At 44.1% G+C, this 21,075-nt stretch overlaps 1 protein-coding gene across 1 annotated transcript in view; it reads left to right on the top strand.

The window, feature by feature from the left end:
• The first annotated feature begins 14,990 nt into the window (after window positions 1–14,990).
• col27a1a (collagen, type XXVII, alpha 1a) overlaps window positions 14,991–21,075 on the top strand; it is a 47,836-nt gene continuing 41,751 nt past the window's right edge. Inside the window, exons 1-2 of the mRNA XM_029169499.3 lie at window positions 14,991–15,462; window positions 18,922–18,992. Coding sequence (XP_029025332.1) covers window positions 15,410–15,462; window positions 18,922–18,992 — 124 coding nt within the window. The 5' untranslated portion in view covers window positions 14,991–15,409. The remainder of the gene's footprint in view (window positions 15,463–18,921; window positions 18,993–21,075) is intronic.

Below are 21,075 nucleotides of genomic sequence, written 5' to 3'. Positions count from 1 at the left end.
GTTATTACAGTAAATGCCTGTGTCTTTGTGCGAATGTGATGTCTTTATTTCATTACGGAGGGTTAACAGAAAAACCTTATACCAATAAATCTTTATTCCAGATGCATCATTAATACTCTAGTACTTACTAGACTGACTACATTATGATTATTGTTCTTCTTCTACAACCAAAATGCTATAAAAAGCGTCTACTGCTGGTCAGCAGTCTGTTATTATCTTATTACCCTAAAACACTGCAATAACGACTTCTCCTTCCACAACTGGACTCGGCCCCAGCGCCACAAACTGACCAAACAAAATGTTTGCATGTTTTAAAGCCATTTTTTTCTCACCTCTGTGTTTCTGCCAAGGTTTCAAGCTGCAGCACTTTCCTCCAACCTTGGCCAGGTTCCACAGTGTCTGCAAAGCTCTCGCCGGCTGTTTGTCTCCCTGGATCACGTCGAGGGATTCAAGGGAAAACATCACAGCGTGTCAACACTCATTGTGGTCAGTGACCATTCATAACAACAATTTCTCTGGTATAACACCAGTGTGAACCCAGATCGCTCTGCGGGATTAATCTGGATTAATCAGCATCAACACCTCTCGCTCAGGGCCTCAGCGCCGCATGGTCCCTGACCTCTCGCCTCTCTGCCTGGTCTCTGTCTGTTTCATGTTAATGTTTTACTACATTCTACAAATGTAGTAAAACCTTGTTCATGCTAATTAGAGCAAACACACAACAGATCCAGGTGAAGTCTGTGAAAGACTAAGAATTAAATATCAGTTATAATGATTACCTCAAAGGAACACATCATGTATTAAAGTAGCCAATTCAAACAGAACAAACTAACAAACTTACTTACAATTATAGGTCTGAATGGAATAAAAATACTTCCCCTACTTGTTTTGAACAACATCTTAAAATTGATCATTGATTTTAATTTATTTCCATAGGTTATACATACCAGCCTGTGGCAACAATAAATCATACAGTGGTGAGTTACAGTACAGTGGGAGGCTGGAGGGGCTTTTCCACAGTTACCGACAGTGGACAGAGCTCGTTAGAGATTCTCAAGCACATTTGTTTTCCTGTTAGGATGGAATTCGCCAGAAGCATTTGTGAGTGTAGTTATTCTTTGCACAGAGTCATCAACATGACCTCCTGGCTCGGAAACTCTGTCGCGGTTTGGTAGTATTTTCCAAGAGAAGGTGGAAACAGGGTCCGCAGAGCGTGAAAGCCAGTGGATCCACCAAAACCGCACACACATACACACCTACTGTAAACAAGGCGCGCACACACACACACAACACAGCTTAGAGAGATTGTTAATGTGAGGGCGAGGGTTTGGTGAAATGCACGTGGGTGGTGAAGCTCGCTAATGAATGCTCTCCTCAGAAAGAACTGCACCCTCAGCAGAGAAAGACTCATCACCGGCGAAACTGTTTACACTGTTTACTGTGTGTGTGTGTGTGTGTGTGTGTGTGTGTGTGTGTGTGTGTGTGTGTGTGTGTGTGTCTTTGAGCTTTATGCTCTCGTTTGGGGCTCAGTATTCATGTGGCCCTCATCCCACCATCTACGTAGGAACAGTAACCTCAGAGCATAAACCCTCTTTTTTTGACAACATCTGTGGTTTCTTCTTCTTTCCCTTCTTGTAAACTCCATAATCTTTCCTTTGAGGTATTGCTAACCCTGCCAAGCCAGGAGTTTGTGCAGTTACTTTTGACTTTGAGTGTTTTAATTATGCATTCTGTTTTTTTTTCTAAAGATATTACAACATCTGGATGAAATTAACTGCATTAAAGATACATCACTTTAATACATATCTGGATGAATAGAACTAGTGCTAAATGAAGTTTGCCTGAAGACTTAATAATAATAATAATAATAATAATAATAATCATAAAACTTTGTGTTTACTTTTACACCCAGTGAGTGTAATTTCTGTTTTCTTCAAGTCATCACCTTCTGTTTCTCCTCATATTTCTGGCAGGTTGGCATGTGGTTGCCTCACTTTTTGGTCAGTGCTCAAATCTGGACCTTTGTGGGCAAGTCCACTCCAAATGATGAAATTTTCTGGTAATTGCCTGTGCGTGACTGGTGCATCAAAGGCGTCCATCAGTCAGACCTGTCAGTGTCAGTGCTGGGTGGAGACTCGGTCTATACAGCGGATCACATCGCATGTTATTACAGGCTTGTACTCTATTTGTTGATGGGCCCTCGTGTGGTTTACTTTTCTTGCTGCCAGATGAAGGAGACATCTGCTGCCACTCTAATGCTGCACTGTTCCCACTGTTCCCCCTTTAGTTCCCGAGTCACTCGTCACAATGATTCAGAAAATATAAAAATGCTATGTATGAATGTCATTGTCTTATTTAAAGTTCATAGTTTGTTAGTTGTTACTATGGCAACAACAAAATATTAAAATACTTTGATGTCACCTCCTACTGTAATGTCACTTAAGCAAATTGAATTAAAAGGAAAATGAAACTTGACAAACAATTAAGCTGAGGATCATAACAGTACATACAGGATTATACAGTAGAGTAGATCATGCACAAAGATAATAGGAGATAGAATAAGACAGGGCGACTATAATAAATGTGTGCTCATGTTGAACAGGGACGCGTGACTTGTAATGATAGTAATTATAAAGCTGGGTTTCCCAATAAAACCGCTTCATCATGCAACACATCCCATTACAGCTTCCTCCTCGGGAGCTGATGACTTATCGGCGTCCCGGCTCCACGGCCGTGCCAAGGATAGCTGCGCTCATCCATCCGTGTATCGAACCTAAGCTAACACTTGTGGCGGCAGCCGAGGTTCAGAGTCCAATAGGACGCTGGCCACAGATTTATACTGCTGCTTTTGCATGATTGTAGAACCTAAAAGTGCCACAACTTGATCCTCCACGCCTTTGTAGTTCTTGACTGCACTTGTGGTGGCTGCTGCCTCACAAAGGTTCAACTAGTTGACAGTGCTGGAGGACCGCCACTAGATTCTAAAACAATACCACAAGTGAACACCAGTTCTCATAGACCTCCATTAAGTGTCATCTACATTAATCTTTAAATCCCAAAATCCAGAGTGAGTCTGTTTAACTCACAGAAGCTCAGCGGTAAAATGTCGCTTTATTGTTTTCTTGATTGTTATGTGTCAGACTACTTTGGCTACAAGCGTTTCCCTTTAATCAGAGGTCCGTTTTGCACTACATTACATGGGAGTGGTACAGTAACGGTCTTAAGCTGAGCTTTTTGTGTTGCACTGCAGGAGCTCAATGAAACACAAATGTGTTCTTATGGATGTTTTTTTAGGCTACTATGACCGACACAATCAGGTGTTTCACAGACGGTTTAGCTGATCAGATTAGTGGAAGTGGGGTCTATAAGACTATTGTTCGCCTCACTTCCACAGCGCCTTCAAGCAACTAGTCTTCAGGCTGGAGTCACCTGGAAGTGTATCAAGTTCAAGTCAGTAAAGCAATCTTCTCTATTCCTTCTGGCCCCAGATCAGTGGTCCCATTGTCCTCCCCCCGGAATGTGACCTTAATCTAACCTGAATAGGGTTTTGTTTCAACGAGCCAGACACGAGACAAGCGTCTTTAAGCTGCTGTTTCACTGCAAAGACTCCAGGCCGGGTTCCGTAGCACTGAGGTCTACGGTTTCTGCTGGTCAGTGGGTTTTATCTGTGTGTTACATCACAGGGAAAGCATAATACCTGCCAGAACTTTATCCTGGGTTCTTTTAAGGCATTTACTAAAATTCACTCATTATTCACTTTATTATTTGAGAAAGTGTCAAAAGAATGGGAACAAGTTGAGAAAAAAAAAGTTCTAAAGTGGATACAGTTCATTGTCTCTTACTGTGGCTCTGACTTTATGTGCAGCTTTATGCTTCTGTACCACCAAATTATTCAGTCTTGTCCCGGTGCCGATTTTAGAATTATTGTATCTTATCCCTCTTATTCTGTCGCTGTTTTCCTCTTCATATACAGTAGTTGCTTCCTCACCATCACTGCATCTTTGGGCATCTGCAGACATATTGAAGTGAAACCACGGACAGATAAATGAACTAGTTAACAACCACCAGTGTGGTGCTGGCACTGTAAACTATACGTCTTCTTTCTGTGATTCTGTGGATGCTTTAGAGTTTTATTGGTGATTGTAGCCCAGTCCACTCCCTGCTGGTTAGTTGCTATGTAAAGAATGATGGGCGTGCATCTCTATTTTCAGAAATCATTTATGTGAGCACATACAGCATCCTTTGTTTCAGAGGATGCAGGCAGTAATTTCTATTGTAACAGATTTCTTTCATATGATCTATTGTTCTTTGTCATGCTCTCAAGTGTGTTTTATTGCATATTACTGTGGCTTTTATGTCTCGTGAGAAGAGATATAATAATAGATAAAAAGCAAAAATTAATTACAAACCAAAAACAATAATGAGGGGCAGAATTGTGCCTCATTACAGAGGTTGGATCCATATGATGAGAACATTTTACCCTCTCCATGTAGACGTGCGGTACATTTATCATATACACGGTCGACTGAACAGATGCACGCACATGCATTCCCTCAAGCCTATTCTGAATATAGTTTTAATGGCAGGAGGAGCTCCACCCTTTTAAATATAAAGTTCTGGATTTTATGAATATGTCAGAATCTGTACTTGTTTCAGTCAAAGATCTTTAATTTCCTGTCATATGACAGACTGAGAGGCTGTTGATGACTGTACTCTTCTGACCATCACAGCCTCTAAGTGACATCCTTCTTCCCTAAAGCTATGATTTTGCCGTGCCAAAATATTCCCATATGGCAACTATAGCACTTAGGAGGGAGATTTCAGCGCAAGAAAAGCAAAATTATTGGGAATCATTCGTAGCTACTGCCAGTGGGTGAGTAAATCAAGTAAAGGACAAGATCTGAACTTGCACCATATTTCTACTTGAAGACTGAAGGCTGCATCAACAGCATAACGAAGGCCTTCGATTCTCACCATTACACCACGGTCACATAGGAAAGGCAAGGAAAGGAAACAGGGCGAGCATGTGGTCTAGTGTGGATCCATCTGAGGACTGATGATCACTGATTATGTGAGGGAAGAAGGAGGGTCTTTCCATGTCTTTCAGAAAGTCAATAGGGCACGTTCAGGGCAGAGTAAGGAGTTAAAATGCAGCTTTCATCTGTAGTTAAATGAAGCCTTTTGATGGATGGTCTCTGTGAAATGAGCCTCAGTGATGCCTTAGTGAGCGCCCTTCATAAGGCCGTGCTCTGGCTCTACACAGGCCGGCTGTTCTAACAGGAGGCAAACACGTGGAATTCTCAAAAGTCCATCTGTCTCCGTCCGACCTGTTTGGTTTTCTGCAGGAAGTTCGGCTGGTGAATGTAGGTGTGACTGTACATGATATTAATGAGTTTTCTAGAAAGGCTCCATTCAAAATAGGCCCCTCAAAAAAGAGGAAAAAGCAGGGCCTCATCGGGATTTCAAACAAACTTGTGTCCTGCCTGTCTCTTCAAGCAGGAAGCTGTAAAATTACATTTCATACGGCGCAAAGTTATCTATTTCTGTCGCCGGGACAAGAAAGACGCGCAGGAGAAATGTCCGAGCGCCAGCGTTTTTTTTTTGTTTTTTTTTTTACGGTTGAAATAATATTTCTCCCAGAACCGGAAGAAACAGAATGCACACATAAACTCAGAACAGATATACGAAATAGACGTAGACGAGCAGAAGTGCCCAGAAACATTTTTACATACTCCAGCTTTAGACCAGCCTGTCATTAAGGTTTGGTTTACTGGGACCAGTGTGGCGGTTTAAGCCAGGAGGCTTCATACGAGACAAGGCTGCGTAAGACTGAATCCCTGTTGGGAATGACAGTGGGCTCCGCCTGGGTGCTGGCACCAAAAATACACGGCTAAGCATCGGGTTTGAGAATGTATATATAAAGTTAATTATTGTATATGCTTAAGGAAAAATATAGTAGACTGTAGCTAGCTACTAATTTGCTCTCTGTCTCTTGACTATTAGATTTTCAGTAACAAGCCCTCTACATGTACATGGGGATTATGGGACTCTACTTGTTTATTTACTTGTTGTTGTGGAAACATAACTAGATGTACATCCAGTTATATGAGGATTATCTTTATAAACACAACATTCCCATGCATCACACTTATTATGTTGCGTTCACTGTCTCAAAAACAGAGTTTTTTCCATGAATGGACTGGATGCAGCGTGCATTGTGCACATCAGCCACCAGAGGTAGCATTTTTCTTTCATGAAGGTTTTTTTTTTCAGTGTGATTTGTGTTGAGCCTTTTTTCTTTTTTTTTGTCACGTACACATTGCAAAATTAGATTGCAAAGACCTGCATTTTGCTGTTTCCCAGTTTCTGTAGTTTTCCTGAATAAAGTGTTCAAAGATGGTTTCTAAATTTGACAACTCTGAGGATCCTGCTGGTTTGCTGGTCGAGAAAAATACAACCTATTCCTCCCACGATTCCACCTCTAAGTTAGTGTTTGTGCATTTCATGGCTTGGTGTGGCCAGCCAGCGGCCGCAGCCACCGGGCTCCCTCGCATAGCCTCCATTTACCTGGATCCAGGAAAATAAATGGAAGGGAGACAGAAACACTGAAGGCGTGTGTTATGCTAAAAATGAAAAAGGAGGAGTGAAGGAACATTGACAAAATTAGTTTGAATGAAAGGATGTGAATGAAATGAAAGAAAAGGCATTTAAAAAAAAAGTGATTACAGAGGCAGGAATAATCACGAGGTGATAGCTACAGTACAGTATATACAAAGAGCATTAAAGAGCACTGCAGCACTGTGCCCTTCTTCTCTTCCTCTAAACCCTGAGCCAACAAACCATGAATCCAGCTTTTGTGATGTAACACTGTATTGACCCTTGGAGGGGCCCCAGGCCAGAAGAAGGTGTTTACTCGTACACGCAAGGAGCTCTAAATGATTCACAGCCTCCTGTGCTCTGTGAGGGTCAAAGTCAGTGGACGGCCCCTGGAAATGGCACTGGAATGGCCTGTGTCTCTCTTCCCTCCCACAGAAATAACAGAGGCACATACTGTAGAGACTGTATTCAATGTAAGTATAAGCCGGTCCATCCACAGTCTCTCGCGTATGTCTGAGCCTCAGATTAACGTGGCTCCACGTACAGTGGGTGTCCAGTCCAGGTCGGAGGGATCGCTAGTTTGGAGGAGAATCCTACTGTCTGTCATTAGCGCGGACCCATTCGCTCTTTAACCGTGGACGGTGCGTCATCGCCACAGGATGAATCTCTAAAAATAAAATATGATATCATTGCAATTGGACACAACTAGTGTCACAAGCCAGGATTTTTTGTATGTCTATTTCCTGTTTTATTTGGTACATATCCGGTTCTGTGTCACACCAGGTCTTTCGTTCACTTTACTTCCGGTCATTATCCTCCTCTAAATTTTTACTAATCAGTAAACAGTCTCAGTATTTAATCACCAGTACTCACACCAGAACCTCGCCCGTAACATCTAGGTGTACAGTACATACTATACATGAGAAGGCCATTAGTTCCATTATTATGGTTATATTTCATATTGGTTCTGTGATGGTGCTAGAGGGAAAAAATGCTCATTAGAAGAAATCCTCCATGAGCCACGAATGTCTGCTACAGATTTCAGGCAGTTCATCAATAGTTCAAACATTACGCTAAAAGCCAAAACTGTCAATTTGAAGGAATGGCCCTAAAAGTGACGGCATTACTCCAGACAGGAGGATTTCAGTTGTACCATATTCTAGATAGTGAGTTCCAACGCTATGACTCACAGGACATCACCTGTGGTAATTTATTGTTACAGTATTTAGCTTTGACTGTAGGATATACAACTGTCTGACTGTAGGGCTGAAATATAACACACCGTGATCCTACTGCGGTGCAGTGAGTGTAGGAGAAATAGATGGATGAGAAAATGGAAACCAGCACAAACTCTGTGAAGACAATGCTGGATGTGTTTTAGCGACGTTGTGGAACACGCTGTCCAGCAGAGTCATTCATCCGGTGGTTTGATGGAGCACAACTCACCTCTGAGTTTGCATATGTTTCAATTCGGGGTTTAGAAATGATCATTTCCAGATTCTAGCACTTGTTGGGGCACAAACCAATGTTTTACAAGAAGAAAATGATGCTGATTAAATGTGATGACTGCAGGCATATGTACAAATGCTCATTGTGTATTTTATTTCATAACGCTTGAGCTGGAACACAAAGCGTCTCTCTCCTGCCGTTACCCTTTTGGATGTTAAGTGATACTGGATTGCCACAAGTTGCAAAATGCACCTACAAATTAGTGCAAACACGACGCTTTTAATCAACTGAGTTTTTGGCCTTTTTCACACATGTCTCTGCGGGCACATCACGCTGGGCTCACGCTCCACACCCAACAGTTCCCTTGTCCTCACAGAGTCTCTGGGTCCCAAAGGTCACATTCTGCTGTATGATTATCATTTACACGCTCTCACAGGACAGCAACTGTGGAGCATGGGCTCGTGTGAAGAACATCCTATTTGACAGTAAAAGAACATACTGTAAACGCAAATGAAGAAGTAATGCCAGACAGCAGTAAGACACATTAGTGTCAATGAGAACCTGCAGCTTAAGGTAAGGTCTACAGGTTAACAGGAGAAAAAACTATAGCTGAGGTTGATATGGATATTTTATTTGTGCAGGATTTTGCAAATTAAGATTATGTTTTGATGATGTCATGTACTGTATAGTACAGTATGTGTATTTAGGACCATGCAAACTGCAGCGCACCATTATATAGTTATTACAGTAGAAGCTGACACGCTCAACCTTATGTTTACAAAAGAGAAAAACTTGGGAGGACTGCAAAAAGTTGGAATGATTCATGCTGTGGGCACTATGAATATCCTTGCCAGATTCTATGATTATACACTTGCTTGTTGTTAGGAAATTTCAGGCTGATCCAACAATGTCAGCTGGTGGTACTGGGGGGAAAGTCACACCAGTAATGAGGCGACATTATCAGGAAGCTTGTTTGCCAGGCCAGTCTGGGACTGTGCATGGGAAGGTATTTCACTTCAGTGCAAATCAGGTCATCGTCAGAGGGAGTTGCAATTCAAGTCTCTGGCACAATCTTGCAGTCTCTGTAATAATTGCTGCAATATTTCAAAGTGGATCAAAGTGATGGATAACCAAATCAGCCGGCTGGTTAGTGCCACACTGATGATGTAATCAAGGATGAAGCTTCACATTTGGACATGAGAGATGTCCAGAACAATGCAAAGGCCATGGTTCAGCTTTTCAACTCTGATGATGGCCTATTTGTCAATAGTAGAAGAAGACACTTTAACGAGTAGAAGAAGAATACTGTGGAAGCGTTACAGTCCCTCATTCTCTGATTTCATTAAAGGTGTGGGTTCATACTTTATCTACGGTAAATACACTGCAGGTGTATGCAGGGAACATAAGTATTATCATTACCATTACTAGCCTTTATTTTAGCAAGCTGGTGTAAGTGTTTGTTAGAATAATAAGTGGCCTGAAACTAGGGGAAGTAGAGGATGGAGGTTCTCTGCTTTTTGGCTTCCAAAACTATATCTTTGAATTTTATAGGAAAGCTAGCTTTAACTACTTATACATATGCACCAGAGTTGTAATTTGGAATCACTGGGTTCAGCTAAATGCATGTTCCTGGTACAGTATGGGGTGGCTTCCCTGATATTTTACGGAGGGAAGCTCTCACTGTCAAGATGATGGAAGATGAGCGCTGGGCAGGTTTCTCTCTCCTGCTCCTTCAAAGTTTCCCTCTGAAAGGACAGATTCAAAAATCAGTGTGGTCTTTATTCCCACCACCACGGGCTGTGTGGCTTGGTTTGGCTCTGTTCAGACGCCAAAAATTTCAAACTCACAGTATCCAAAAGACTCTGTCATTTTAAAATAATATTTTATAATAGTTAAAAGGTTTGCTCTGTGTCGTTGGAAACATTTTGGAAAAAAAGTCCTGTCAAATTTGTTTGGAATTCACATAAAACAGCCTGTTAAGAATCGCTTTGGTGAATGATTCTGACAGTAATTAGATAGAGATGAAACGACTCTGTAGCACAGAGAGGCTGAGAAAGGGAGCTACAGACATTGTACAACTTACTAAATTGCTGAAAATGAAAAATAAAGCAGAGTTTTCTTTTGAAATCACATATATTGTAATATGCTGTTCACACACTAGAGGAATGAACCTGGCCTGAGCTCCACAGAATGACAAGCATTTCTCAGTTGCTATTTCTGCTCTTTTTACATCACATAAGCCTTTCTATCGCTTGCCAGAGGAAATGAAATGTTTATTATACAGTATAGGCCTGAGGGGGTTCTGCTGAAAGACGTTCGGTGGACTTTAAAGAAGGGATAAGCTTTTTCTCCTTTCCCCTCCGAACTTGGCTCCCTCCGGTGCCATATGAAAGGCAGGAGATGCATGGAAGGTCAGAGAAATAGTAAGACGAACCAGCAAAAGGAGTAAAAATAGCAGGAAAGAGGAGGCAAAGGGAATTTAAACAGAGTTACGCCAATCTACTTCCCCTGATTGGACAGGACAGACCAGAGCACAGGTTCCCCCCTGATAGGCTCGTCCACCCACCTACAGTATGACCTGCCCTCTGGAAGGATTTCATTTGAATGGATAAATCTGTTCTATCTCTTTGTTTTCCCACTGGACTATAAATCGAGGCCCAGCTTACAGGTTTAGAAAGAAATACATATAATTCAAATGAATAGGCATGACCTGAGGGCTTGTTTTGCTCAAGGAGCCCTAATTCATTTTCCCAGTAGACCTGATTAAACTACAACCTCTGTATCTGTTAAACCAAAGAATATGGTGGAGAAGAAGCTGCGAGAAGGACATTTGGACACAATTTGCTGCGTAAGGAGTCCAGGTTTCCAGTCAGGGCCTGTTTAGGAAGAAGAACCATACTCTTGATGTGGATTATGTCACCATCCGGTAGAAGAAGTTATCATGTGGACAACACGCTGGGTCGTATGGCACTGCGACTTGTGTCTATAGGAAAATACTGTAATTTCCTCCAGTTACAGCAGCCACAGGGAGTTGGATAAAATCCCACAATCAGGACCATCTGAAAGTGATTCCCAGGAACAGCCACTAGCCTGAAACTATTTTCCTTTATGGGACAGTTAACGCCTGTCATTCACACACATCCACACTCATGCTGTGTTGTACACAGTGTGGTTGCACACAAACATGCACGAAAAGTTGTATAGTCAGCAGTGTTTACCTGTCTCCAGTTCTCCACACTCTCAGACATTTGCCTTTGTGCAGGAACACAATTACTGCAGCAGAGGAGCGTGGCACTCAAGGACCATCTGTTCAGAAAGGTCTGGGGATGTGAGTGAGTAATACTTCCTGATGACAGTGGAGTTAGTGTACAGGAAACACCAAAGGAGCATTTCCACAAAATCCCAAGCTAAGATCTGACAAAAAAATTTTCTGGTTAGAAGCATACACAGTATATTCATAATATTTTCATTTTTTTGTTATGTGTTTTTCTTGCCTTTCGCTTGGTTTTGTGTCAGCTGATGGGGGGAAGGTGATGCAGGAACACTGGGCCTGGTGTAGGACTTGGGTCTGTGGGGGTAGTGGATACAGCATCATAATGACCAAGGAAAATATCTGTCTAGTCCATATTCAGAGAGCATAATGAAGTCCTTTTATAGAAGGTATCACTGGAATCTGGAAACTGGTTTAATGCCAGAGAGAGCAGGTTTCACTAGGCCCTGATGTTTTCACTTAGGCTGCCCTGGTCTCCAGCGGCCCAATCCAGATTCAATACAGGGCCTTGTGTCCGGAATAAGAATGAATTATGGGCTCTGTCTGACAGATGATAAATACTAAATCGGAAATTGAAGTGGGATTTCATCAGGAGATGAGTTGAGGTAGGATTTCGTTTCATTGTCGAATGAGCGACAACTTGCACGGAATTTAAATCTGTGTTTTTCCTACTGTACATGCAGCCGGGGTCGTGTGCTTATGGAGAAAGGAGCCCAACCAGACCTGCTTGCCTGTGTACACAGTTACAGTATCTACAGACATGCTAATACTCACAGGTGTCCACTCACTTCCTTGTGTTGTGTCTTTCCGCTGGTAGACACAAATAATAACAAAAGACGAGAAACATATGATGAGGTGATGGTAAAATGCCAATGCTCTGTTCACATTTTCCACTGCCCCCAAGTGGCCCATGAAATAAATGATTGCATGTTTAAGAGGCCGGACTTCCACAAGCCACTGAATCTTAAACCAATAATCATTTATTCAGACACCACGACAGAAGGTGAACCAGCGAGGGTCAGTGTGAATGTCTTAACTTGCAAGACTTCAGTAAAGACAGGAGCTGCTGTAATGTAATAAAATGCTGTGGTGGACTCCCCCTGTGGGACAGCCACCATGTCACCACTACAGTAACCGTGCATCACTTTACAAAACGTCCCAAACCCGAACACAAAAAAGAGAAGTCCAATCATTTGAGGGGAGACAACTCCATATTTTACACCTCAACAAGTGCGGGTCTGTGTGTTGATGACACTTTAGGTCTGGGGAAACCAGTGTGAAGCCAGTGTCTGTGAGTGCGTCCACAAAAGCCCCCCCGCAGGTTATTCTGGTGTTATTATGAGAACTCAACATACTCATTATGGTTGCGGCACTGTTTTTAGGGTGGCTGTCTACTCTGGTGTGCCAGCACTGGTTTGTGGTGAAGGAGAGCTGGAGGAGAGAGAGGAGATAGAGGACCCCCCCCACCCCTCCGTTCCCAGTGCATCACCAAACCTTTGCAGGAAGGAGACAGAACCACCTGTAAAAGAAAAGCACAAGCCACACAGACTCTGTCTACACACGAACACACACACACACACACACACACACACACACACACACACACACACACACACTCGCGGCTGCTTTCACACGCTAGAACGTATGCACACATTCCTCGTATGAACAGTGGTCTTGTGTGCGGCGGAGCTGAGAGAGACAGCACTGTCTGGTTCGCTGCCACCACCTCCACAGCCTCTGCCACTGCCCGGCATGAAAACACACCTACACAGAGGTGACTGTCTTTACGACCTATTTATTTGCTGAGCGACATGAGGTTAGTTTACGTCTTTGCACGCTCTGAAAAAAGTCTTTTACTTTGAATACTGGTGTTTGGGGGGGTGCTTAAAAAAACACGTAAATAATTGTATTTTCGCATCTCCCTGAAAGTTAAATTACAACTTTTTCAGGGTTTGTCGCCATGGAAACAACAAGCAAACTGCGGTGTCCGGATGGATAACGTGTTCACACCCGACCGAGCCCAGTGGTCAGTATTCTTCAATTTTCATGTGTAAAACCAGTGTCGGCTGTTTCTGCGTATGTACAGTACGCAGCTTACTGTAAACACTGATATGCAAACAGCCCCTGTTGCCGCTACTCCTGACGTGCATCAAAGAACAGTCTTGTGTCCTCACCAGGCCCAGGCTGCAATTTGGGCTCGAGGCGTGGCCCGGCACCCATCGGGCTGTGTCCGCCCTGCGCACCAGTAATGACCCCTTCCCTATGGGGAGCGTTTGATCTGGGCTGCCTATGTGCTCCAGCAGGGCCTATTTCGGGAGCGTGGGGGGGGATAAAGGGAGCTTTCAGACGCGGTGCCAATGACCATAATTAAGCAGCTTTAAGGGGTGGCAGTGAGCGCGCTAGCAAGCACGGAGTTTGTAATTTCGAAGCGAGTCGCTGTGGCTCGCTGGAAGTCCACGCTGAGGTCGGGTGGCACCCGGCGCTGGAACACAAGGGACAGTGTGTGTTAGGGGAGCTGTAAAGAGGATGTTAATGACTTGCGTCCATTAGCGCCCTCCCCTCGGGCTGCCTGGCCAACGTAGCTGACGCATGCCCCGGGCCCCGCCTTAACGGAGTGTCAATCAAGATGACCTTTGGGCGCTTGAGGCCTTTGCTCGGTCAGTTCAAAGTGTGACTCTGTGGCCTCTTCAGCCACTTGTTTGTCCACTGACGCTGGCCAGCGCCTCATGCAACATACTGTATTGCTGTGTTCATTCAGGATTGGTTGAGGGCGGTTACTTCCTCTCTCAGAAATAAACCAATTTAATTACAATTAAACCAGAATGACTAAAACCCATGCTAATTATCCAGTCAGGCTCATTTCTGTATGCTTCCACTTGTACGTGCAGTTGCTGACCCAACCAACACGCCTTTAGGATTTAATCACGTAGCTTTTAAAAATCCAAGACGGAGTCAAAACACCATTTTTCATGCAACATTAGTCTTATCTAGCCTCGCAGACTGTTTTGCTTTTGACTTGCTCACACTGCGCCACTGAGGACCTGCAGGGAGGTCACTGCAACGTCTGCACGGAGAACGCGATTCCTTCGAACTTCTCGCGAAAGCGGCCTCATTTTCCAACAATGCGGGAATGAGCCTGAAATCTCTTATCGCCCCAGACGTCTCACACACAGATGGCAGGCGGTAATTAGTGGCTCTTGTAGCTGTGCAGAGGCCCTGAGTCGGCCCCATCGTGCATCAGAGGCTACGACCCCTCTCAAGGTAATGGGACCTAATCCAGGTGCTCCATTAGCACTTCTTTGACACCACAAGCAAAACTGATGTCAACACTCGGGAACTGACCCACAATTCAACAGTGAGGTGCTTTTATTATAGAAACTGAATTATTGCATAATATAAATAATTTCATTTTTTTGCTGATTTACTCCCAGTAAGTTTACAAATAAGTCTACAGGTTTTCTTCCGTGGGGGACTTTTCCAGAGAAGCTGCGTGGATGACTCAGGAGCATCAGTATTAATAGAGTGGAGAGGATCCGGAGCTGTGGGCGTTCCCCGCCCCGTCCGCGAGGGGGGCCGTCCACCGCGTTTCATTCACAGGGTTTACCGGTGCCATGGGTCCCTGGGTCGGATCCATGGGACCACCCACTCATAAGAAGGAGGCGTGTAGTTGCTCGACGCGGCCGCTGGGTCTGTAACTTGACACCTGGTGCGCGGCGCGTTCGCCGTCGCGTTACCCGCAGAAAAGCCCATTTAAAAAGGAAAGGGACGAGTCCAGCGCGCCTGACTCCGTAACCCCCGCATCCAAAACGAACCCAGCTCCTCTCCGGCTGCGCGTCCCTCACGCTGGATCGGCATAAATGAATGAAACACAGAGGAATATCGACAGCCGGCCACGCAGGGGAAGTCTCTGTCAAACCAGCCTGCCAGAAGGAATTTATGTCGGGCTTGACAGACAATTCAACATGAGTTTTTCCCTCTGGAAGTTCATCACACGCTTGTCAAATGTGTAAATCGGACTCGTGCCCCCCTTGCAAAGGAGTCACGCTGTGATTAACGGATCAGGTTTTTGACTGCCAGGACAAATGAATACAAATGAATTTAGGCACCCGAAGGAGAGATTGCAGAACCTCTCACCTAGACACAAAGTAAGTAACGCGGATTTGATTCTGTGTGTGTGTGCGCGCGCGTGGGAGGATGTCGGAGGAAAGTGACGCGGGGCTGAGTTATAGTGTAGCGGAGCTCTCGAGCCGCGTGTGCGTGTGTACTGTACCTGTGATGTGCCGGCTGGCCGGGGTCCAGCTCTCCATGCAGCGCCAGAGTCCACGGGGGACGCTGAGGCTGGACGGTCTGTCTGGATCGGCCGCACAACGGGACCACAAACGATCACCAAGTTCATTTGGGAGCACTTTAGGTCACAGCCTCAATTTGTATTGGATTGGATAGCGTTTAAGTCACCGAGTTGATTAAATACACGGCGGGTGCAGGTTTCACTGCTTACTACAGTAACTCGTCTGACAGCAAGCAAAACAAGTGTTCCGACCTATATTGTTTCATAAAAGGTTGATGCGCATCCACTGGAGCGTTTGTCAGATTATGACATGATGCTTTTCATGGTTTCCCTTCTTATTCAAACTCCACATCCTCGTTTGATAAAATATCTTAGCTAGAGCTACTGTATAGATTTTGTTGATGTATTCATTTATTGCTCCTTGGAATAAAATGCAGATGTTTTACATCATGGACTTAGAGTCGTGACTGCTGTGTTTTGATCTTAGGGAGTTACGAGCGGTAGCCAGCTGTTGCACAGTTCACATGGAAAACTTCATTCATTTATTCATTCATTCATTCGCGCACGAATGCGTCATTTTAACCCCGGACTAATGCTGGCCTTGGTTGGGCTATAATTGATGGATGAATCGGTGCCGTGATAGCGGAGATAGTCAGGTAGGGAGTCGGAAAGTCCGGACATTTGAACCCTCGTCCCCTAATTTTTCATTACAAGGTGACATCAGCTTTATTTTTCACACCTGACATCGTTCTGCGAGGAAACTTTCCGTCATGCGTGAGACGAATCTACTTACTGACGTTTTTCGCCATCAATAATAAAAGAGTAGAGCACGACGTTATTTATTTGGGAATATGCGCGGACGGAGTGCCATGCGGAAAACGCATTGTACCTGCGAGACGTTTCCCACGTGTCCACGTGGTGTCGCACTTCGTGTCTCTCTCTCGTGGTTTATCTAATATGATTATTCTGAGGCAGAATTAAAGTAACATGCATTTCGAAGTTCACACTGAACGAACTGTTGAGTATTTTAAATTTAATACGTAGCCATTTTCATTTTCTGTATTTGTGATTGGTTCCTGCTATCACAGTGACTCACCTTTAGGTTTCATCCCATGTCTGCAGCGTTAAGTACTGACAGGACATAATTAGTTAAGAAGTAAACAATCTGGAGTGGGTTATTACTGGCCTGCTGAGAGCAGCAGAGTTGGTCTGATGAGATACCCACTCATCAGACCTGAGTGTCAGCTCATCCAGAGGAATTTTCCACAGTGGGTGTGTATGGTCAGAGGGCAGGATCACCTTCGGGGATCCTTTTAAGTGAATCACTGAGTGGTTTGAGCTTGTGAGAAAAGACCAACCTATTTCTCAGCGGCTTTTTCTCAACCTTTAACTGGTTGCCGGGTTCCCGTTTGTGCCTGGAGCTGGTGGCAGTTTCTGGGGTCAAGAGGTTAGAATCAGAGTTTGGTCAAAGGCAATGCAGTCAAGGTTGAGGCAGAGAGGAAGGTAATGGTGACACAAAGATGACAGCAGGGTAAGAGAGGTTCAGTATTATAAATGCAAACCTTTGTAAAACCCTGAAACAAACTCATGTCTCCCTTTGCTGCTCACGCTGCTCCCAGATTTTCCATTAACGGAAAAAAGACGTGTTCACATTTCTGTCTCGACTACACTGGCTCATAGCATAAGAGGGTTAAAGTGTCTGGGTTAATGGATGACGTACAGTAGGAGGAGGACTGTTCATCTGGCCTGTATTTTGTCCACTCAGCGTAGCCGAGTTCCCTCAGGGAACCATGTCAGAGCTCACTGTTGCTCTACGAAAACCACAGCAGACTGAGTCAGTGTTCAGGCGTCAGCTCCGTTGATTTAAACCTTGAGTTTCTTCACCGAGGATGAAATCGCAACCTTTCACGTAGACTTCAAACGCATCCTAATGGAAAACCTAAACACGCTACCGAGAGCTCTGAATGTGAAAAGCCAATGAAAAGCAGCACTGTTTCCCAGGAACATCGGCCCAGTTATCACAGATGTAAACAGCCTGGGGAACAGAATACAGAGAGTCAGTTCTGCTGCAGCTAGAAAAAAGTCGAAGCATTCATGACTCATTTCGCTCTTCTGATAAGAAAATGACTGAGACTGGAGCCAGCTGGAAGCCTGAGAGATACACATTGCTTCCTCACACACACACATACACACCCCCACACACGCACACACACACACACACACACACACACGGTAACCACATCCAGCTGTTTATGGGGTTGATTGTGATGCAAGTTTATTAGCAACCAGGAGCTGGAAGAGAAAGAGACATAGACACGACAACACATCACACACACACACACACACACACACACACACACACACACACACACACACACACACACACACACACACACACACACACACACACACACACACACACACACACTTAGGTTGAGAGCATGTACACACACTAATTATAATCATCCAGTGGGGGAGTAGCTAGAGGAGGGTTAGGGTTAATGTTTAGGTTTATGTTATTTCCTGTTTTGTTCACTTTTCATTGGGGATGTTGCAGGTAAATGTGTTTACGTGACGGTTAGAGTCATTCCCATGCGTTCGGGGTTGTTGGCCCGTGCCCTGGTCTGCTTCTCTGCGACGCTCAGCCACAGCTGCTATACACATTTCCTCCTCCAACGTGTGTGTGACCATGTGTGTCTGGATGACCTCCAGTGGTAAACAGTGGCTCCCCTGCCTGTCACCAGAGCTCGGCCCCCCACCGAGCTTTCTGTCCGGTTGCCAGTCCGCTCGGCCTCGCTCTGCTGCACACCTGGACGCCATGAAGGTGTTGAGGGGGGCCGTCTCGTTTTAGTTCCCGTAGGTGTGTCTGTACGAGTCTGTGTGGCTCGGTTCAGAGAGGTTTGATGGATAGGTCTACTATAGTATTACTCCCTCACAAACCACAACGTGAAACTGTGTTTTGGAGGAAGGTGCTGGGTTGTAAGTGTTTTTGCAGAATCCTGTTCACATTTGGTATTAGTATTAGTAGCTCAGCTGTAAAGCATATGGTCTTACTTGAGTCTCTGTCTAGTGAAATAAAAACAATGATTACAGATACATTTGCTGCCTTTTTATTTATAACACTTCATAGTTGTAGCTCTGTTTTTATTGTTCATAATAAAACCTTAATAACCACACTAAATAAAAAAGAAAGCATAAAGAACACCCGTTAGAAGTTTACCAACCTGGCAACCGAATAAAAGCAAATTTATACTAAGTGCATGATTCAGTGCTGATTGTGACTGTGTTTAAAACATTTCATCTTCTCTTTCCTCAGGAGAGCCCTATTGCTCTGTACCGTTCTATATTGTACTTGTTACCTGGGACTTACACAAGTACACTCTGAAGGTAAGGCATGGCTCCCACTCATCTCCTTTCAGTTCCTTCCCTTTCTCACCCCTTTCCTCGTGTGCTAACAATCCCGCCAGTGGAAACAAATTGTAAAACGTATTGGAGTACGAAGGGGGGGGGTTTGCAATAATTATTTGCCTGTTTGGTCACTGCCTAAGCACGTAAACTCATTGCTATGAGAATTGGGACAATCGTTGTCATGACAACATGTGTTGTGTAAGCTAAGCTGAGTGAGCAGAGTTAGTAGATCATAGATAGAATAGATTCAAAAGAACAAACTCCTGAAACAGTTCTTTGTTACTATACAGCTCAACTACAGTATAGTCACAAATTCATGTTGCTGGCAACAATAAACACCAGGCAGAGTTAGTAACCAGCTGATAAACACAGCAGAGCAACTGCTAAAAAGCCAGGTGTTTCCCTTAGCAGTGAATAGAGACCCCAAACGGGGACAGGGTGAAGGGAATATTGGTCAGGATGGTTCAAGGAATAATCTAGATGTAGCGACAACACTGCTACCACCTGATGATGTTGTTAGAGCTAGGGTCAAAGGTCAACATGGGAAAAGTGTAATTGAAAGGTGTCAGAACACACAGAGCAGCCTTCGTGTGCGTTAAAGCCACCAGGTGCTGTTGTCGCTTGTCAGTGTAAAATACAGTGTGACTGTAACACTTCTCTGTTTACTTTATACTTTACACAACTTTTTTTGACAGGTCAGGCAAAAGGCGTTCACTTTTTGTACAATTTATTGGTCTCCGTCTGATATATTGAATTTGTTTATTTGTTAGATAATTACTGAAAAGCCTGAAAAGTGCTTTTCACTTTTTTTGTACATATTGTACAACAGATTGTTGTGAGCATGATTTCCTTCCAAATATATCATAAATGGTTCACTGTAGACTATTGTAGGCCAAGCAGAGCGAAATCTGAGTGTCTTCCAATGAGTCAGTGACTTCATTCTCTACAAGGGATAACATTTCAGAGTGAAGAGCCTTGGACCTCCTTTCTGTCCTACTTGAGTAACTTGGCAGAGAGCAAGGCTATGAACTCCTGCCATGTGTCAAACACAAGTATGCTGTATATCTAAAACCACACTCTGTATGGTCCCAGTAATACTGCAAGTGGTATTTAAATAAAGTTTGGAGACGGGGCCTTTGTACAGAACAGATACATGGGCAGTAATGCACCTCCTGCTTCGCTGCCAAGTCCTGATGTACTCTGCTGCAGAACGGACCACACAGGGAGGAGGAGGCTTCACTATCTGGATGAGTATGCACTGTGCACCATGTAGGCCTTGCTTCCTATGGTATAAAACCTTAATGTAGCAACAATGAAAGCTTTACAGTTCTTGGGGAGTCCAAAATCTTCGATTAAGAAGGGCATACCTTTGTTTGGGTCCCTTTACTGTGAGGAAAGTAACATTGCTGCACGAAAGACAACATTTGTAGAAAATGAGTAGGGTGCTCCTGCAACTCTTACTGTACAAGGATCAAGTGGTGCCGATGATGAGTGAGCGAGTTGCAGCCAGTTAAATCCAGATGGGACGGATCAGTTTTTGTTTGCTGGGATTCGAGTTCAGTCCTACCTCAGGTTTAAATTCTTGGTAACCGCCAGTGCTACTAAATTTCAAATTCCCCCTCCAAATATATTTTTTTAAACTTTCCAAGCAATTATATATTTCCAAAGTCTGGACCCACTGATATTAGTCTAATGATAGACAGACAATGGCTTATTTGAAGACCTCACTCTCTGGCTTTCCCAGAACGTCGACCGTTAGGACCTCCCCTCTATCCCTCCCCTCATCTTTATGCCTTTCTGTCATCTCATCAACAGTGCTTGGACATTTTTCTGTCACAAGTAGGGCTTCTATACACATGTCCCCATTAGACAAGGCCCAGTAACCACAGGTCAGAGTGATCCCAGAGACAATATAGATGTCGAGGGGCCTATACAGTAGGTCTGAGATCACAGGTCATACAGAGAAGTGCTGGGCCCGATACTGCATCTCTGCACTGCACACTGCGTTGAAGGCGGCAGAATAGCTGAAAACTATATTTTGCTTGTGGTTACTGTGTTTTGT

This window comes from Betta splendens, chromosome 12, assembly GCF_900634795.4.
Source record: "Betta splendens chromosome 12, fBetSpl5.4, whole genome shotgun sequence".
NCBI lineage: Eukaryota > Metazoa > Chordata > Actinopteri > Anabantiformes > Osphronemidae > Betta > Betta splendens.
This window is presented reverse-complemented; position numbering and strand designations above follow the sequence as displayed.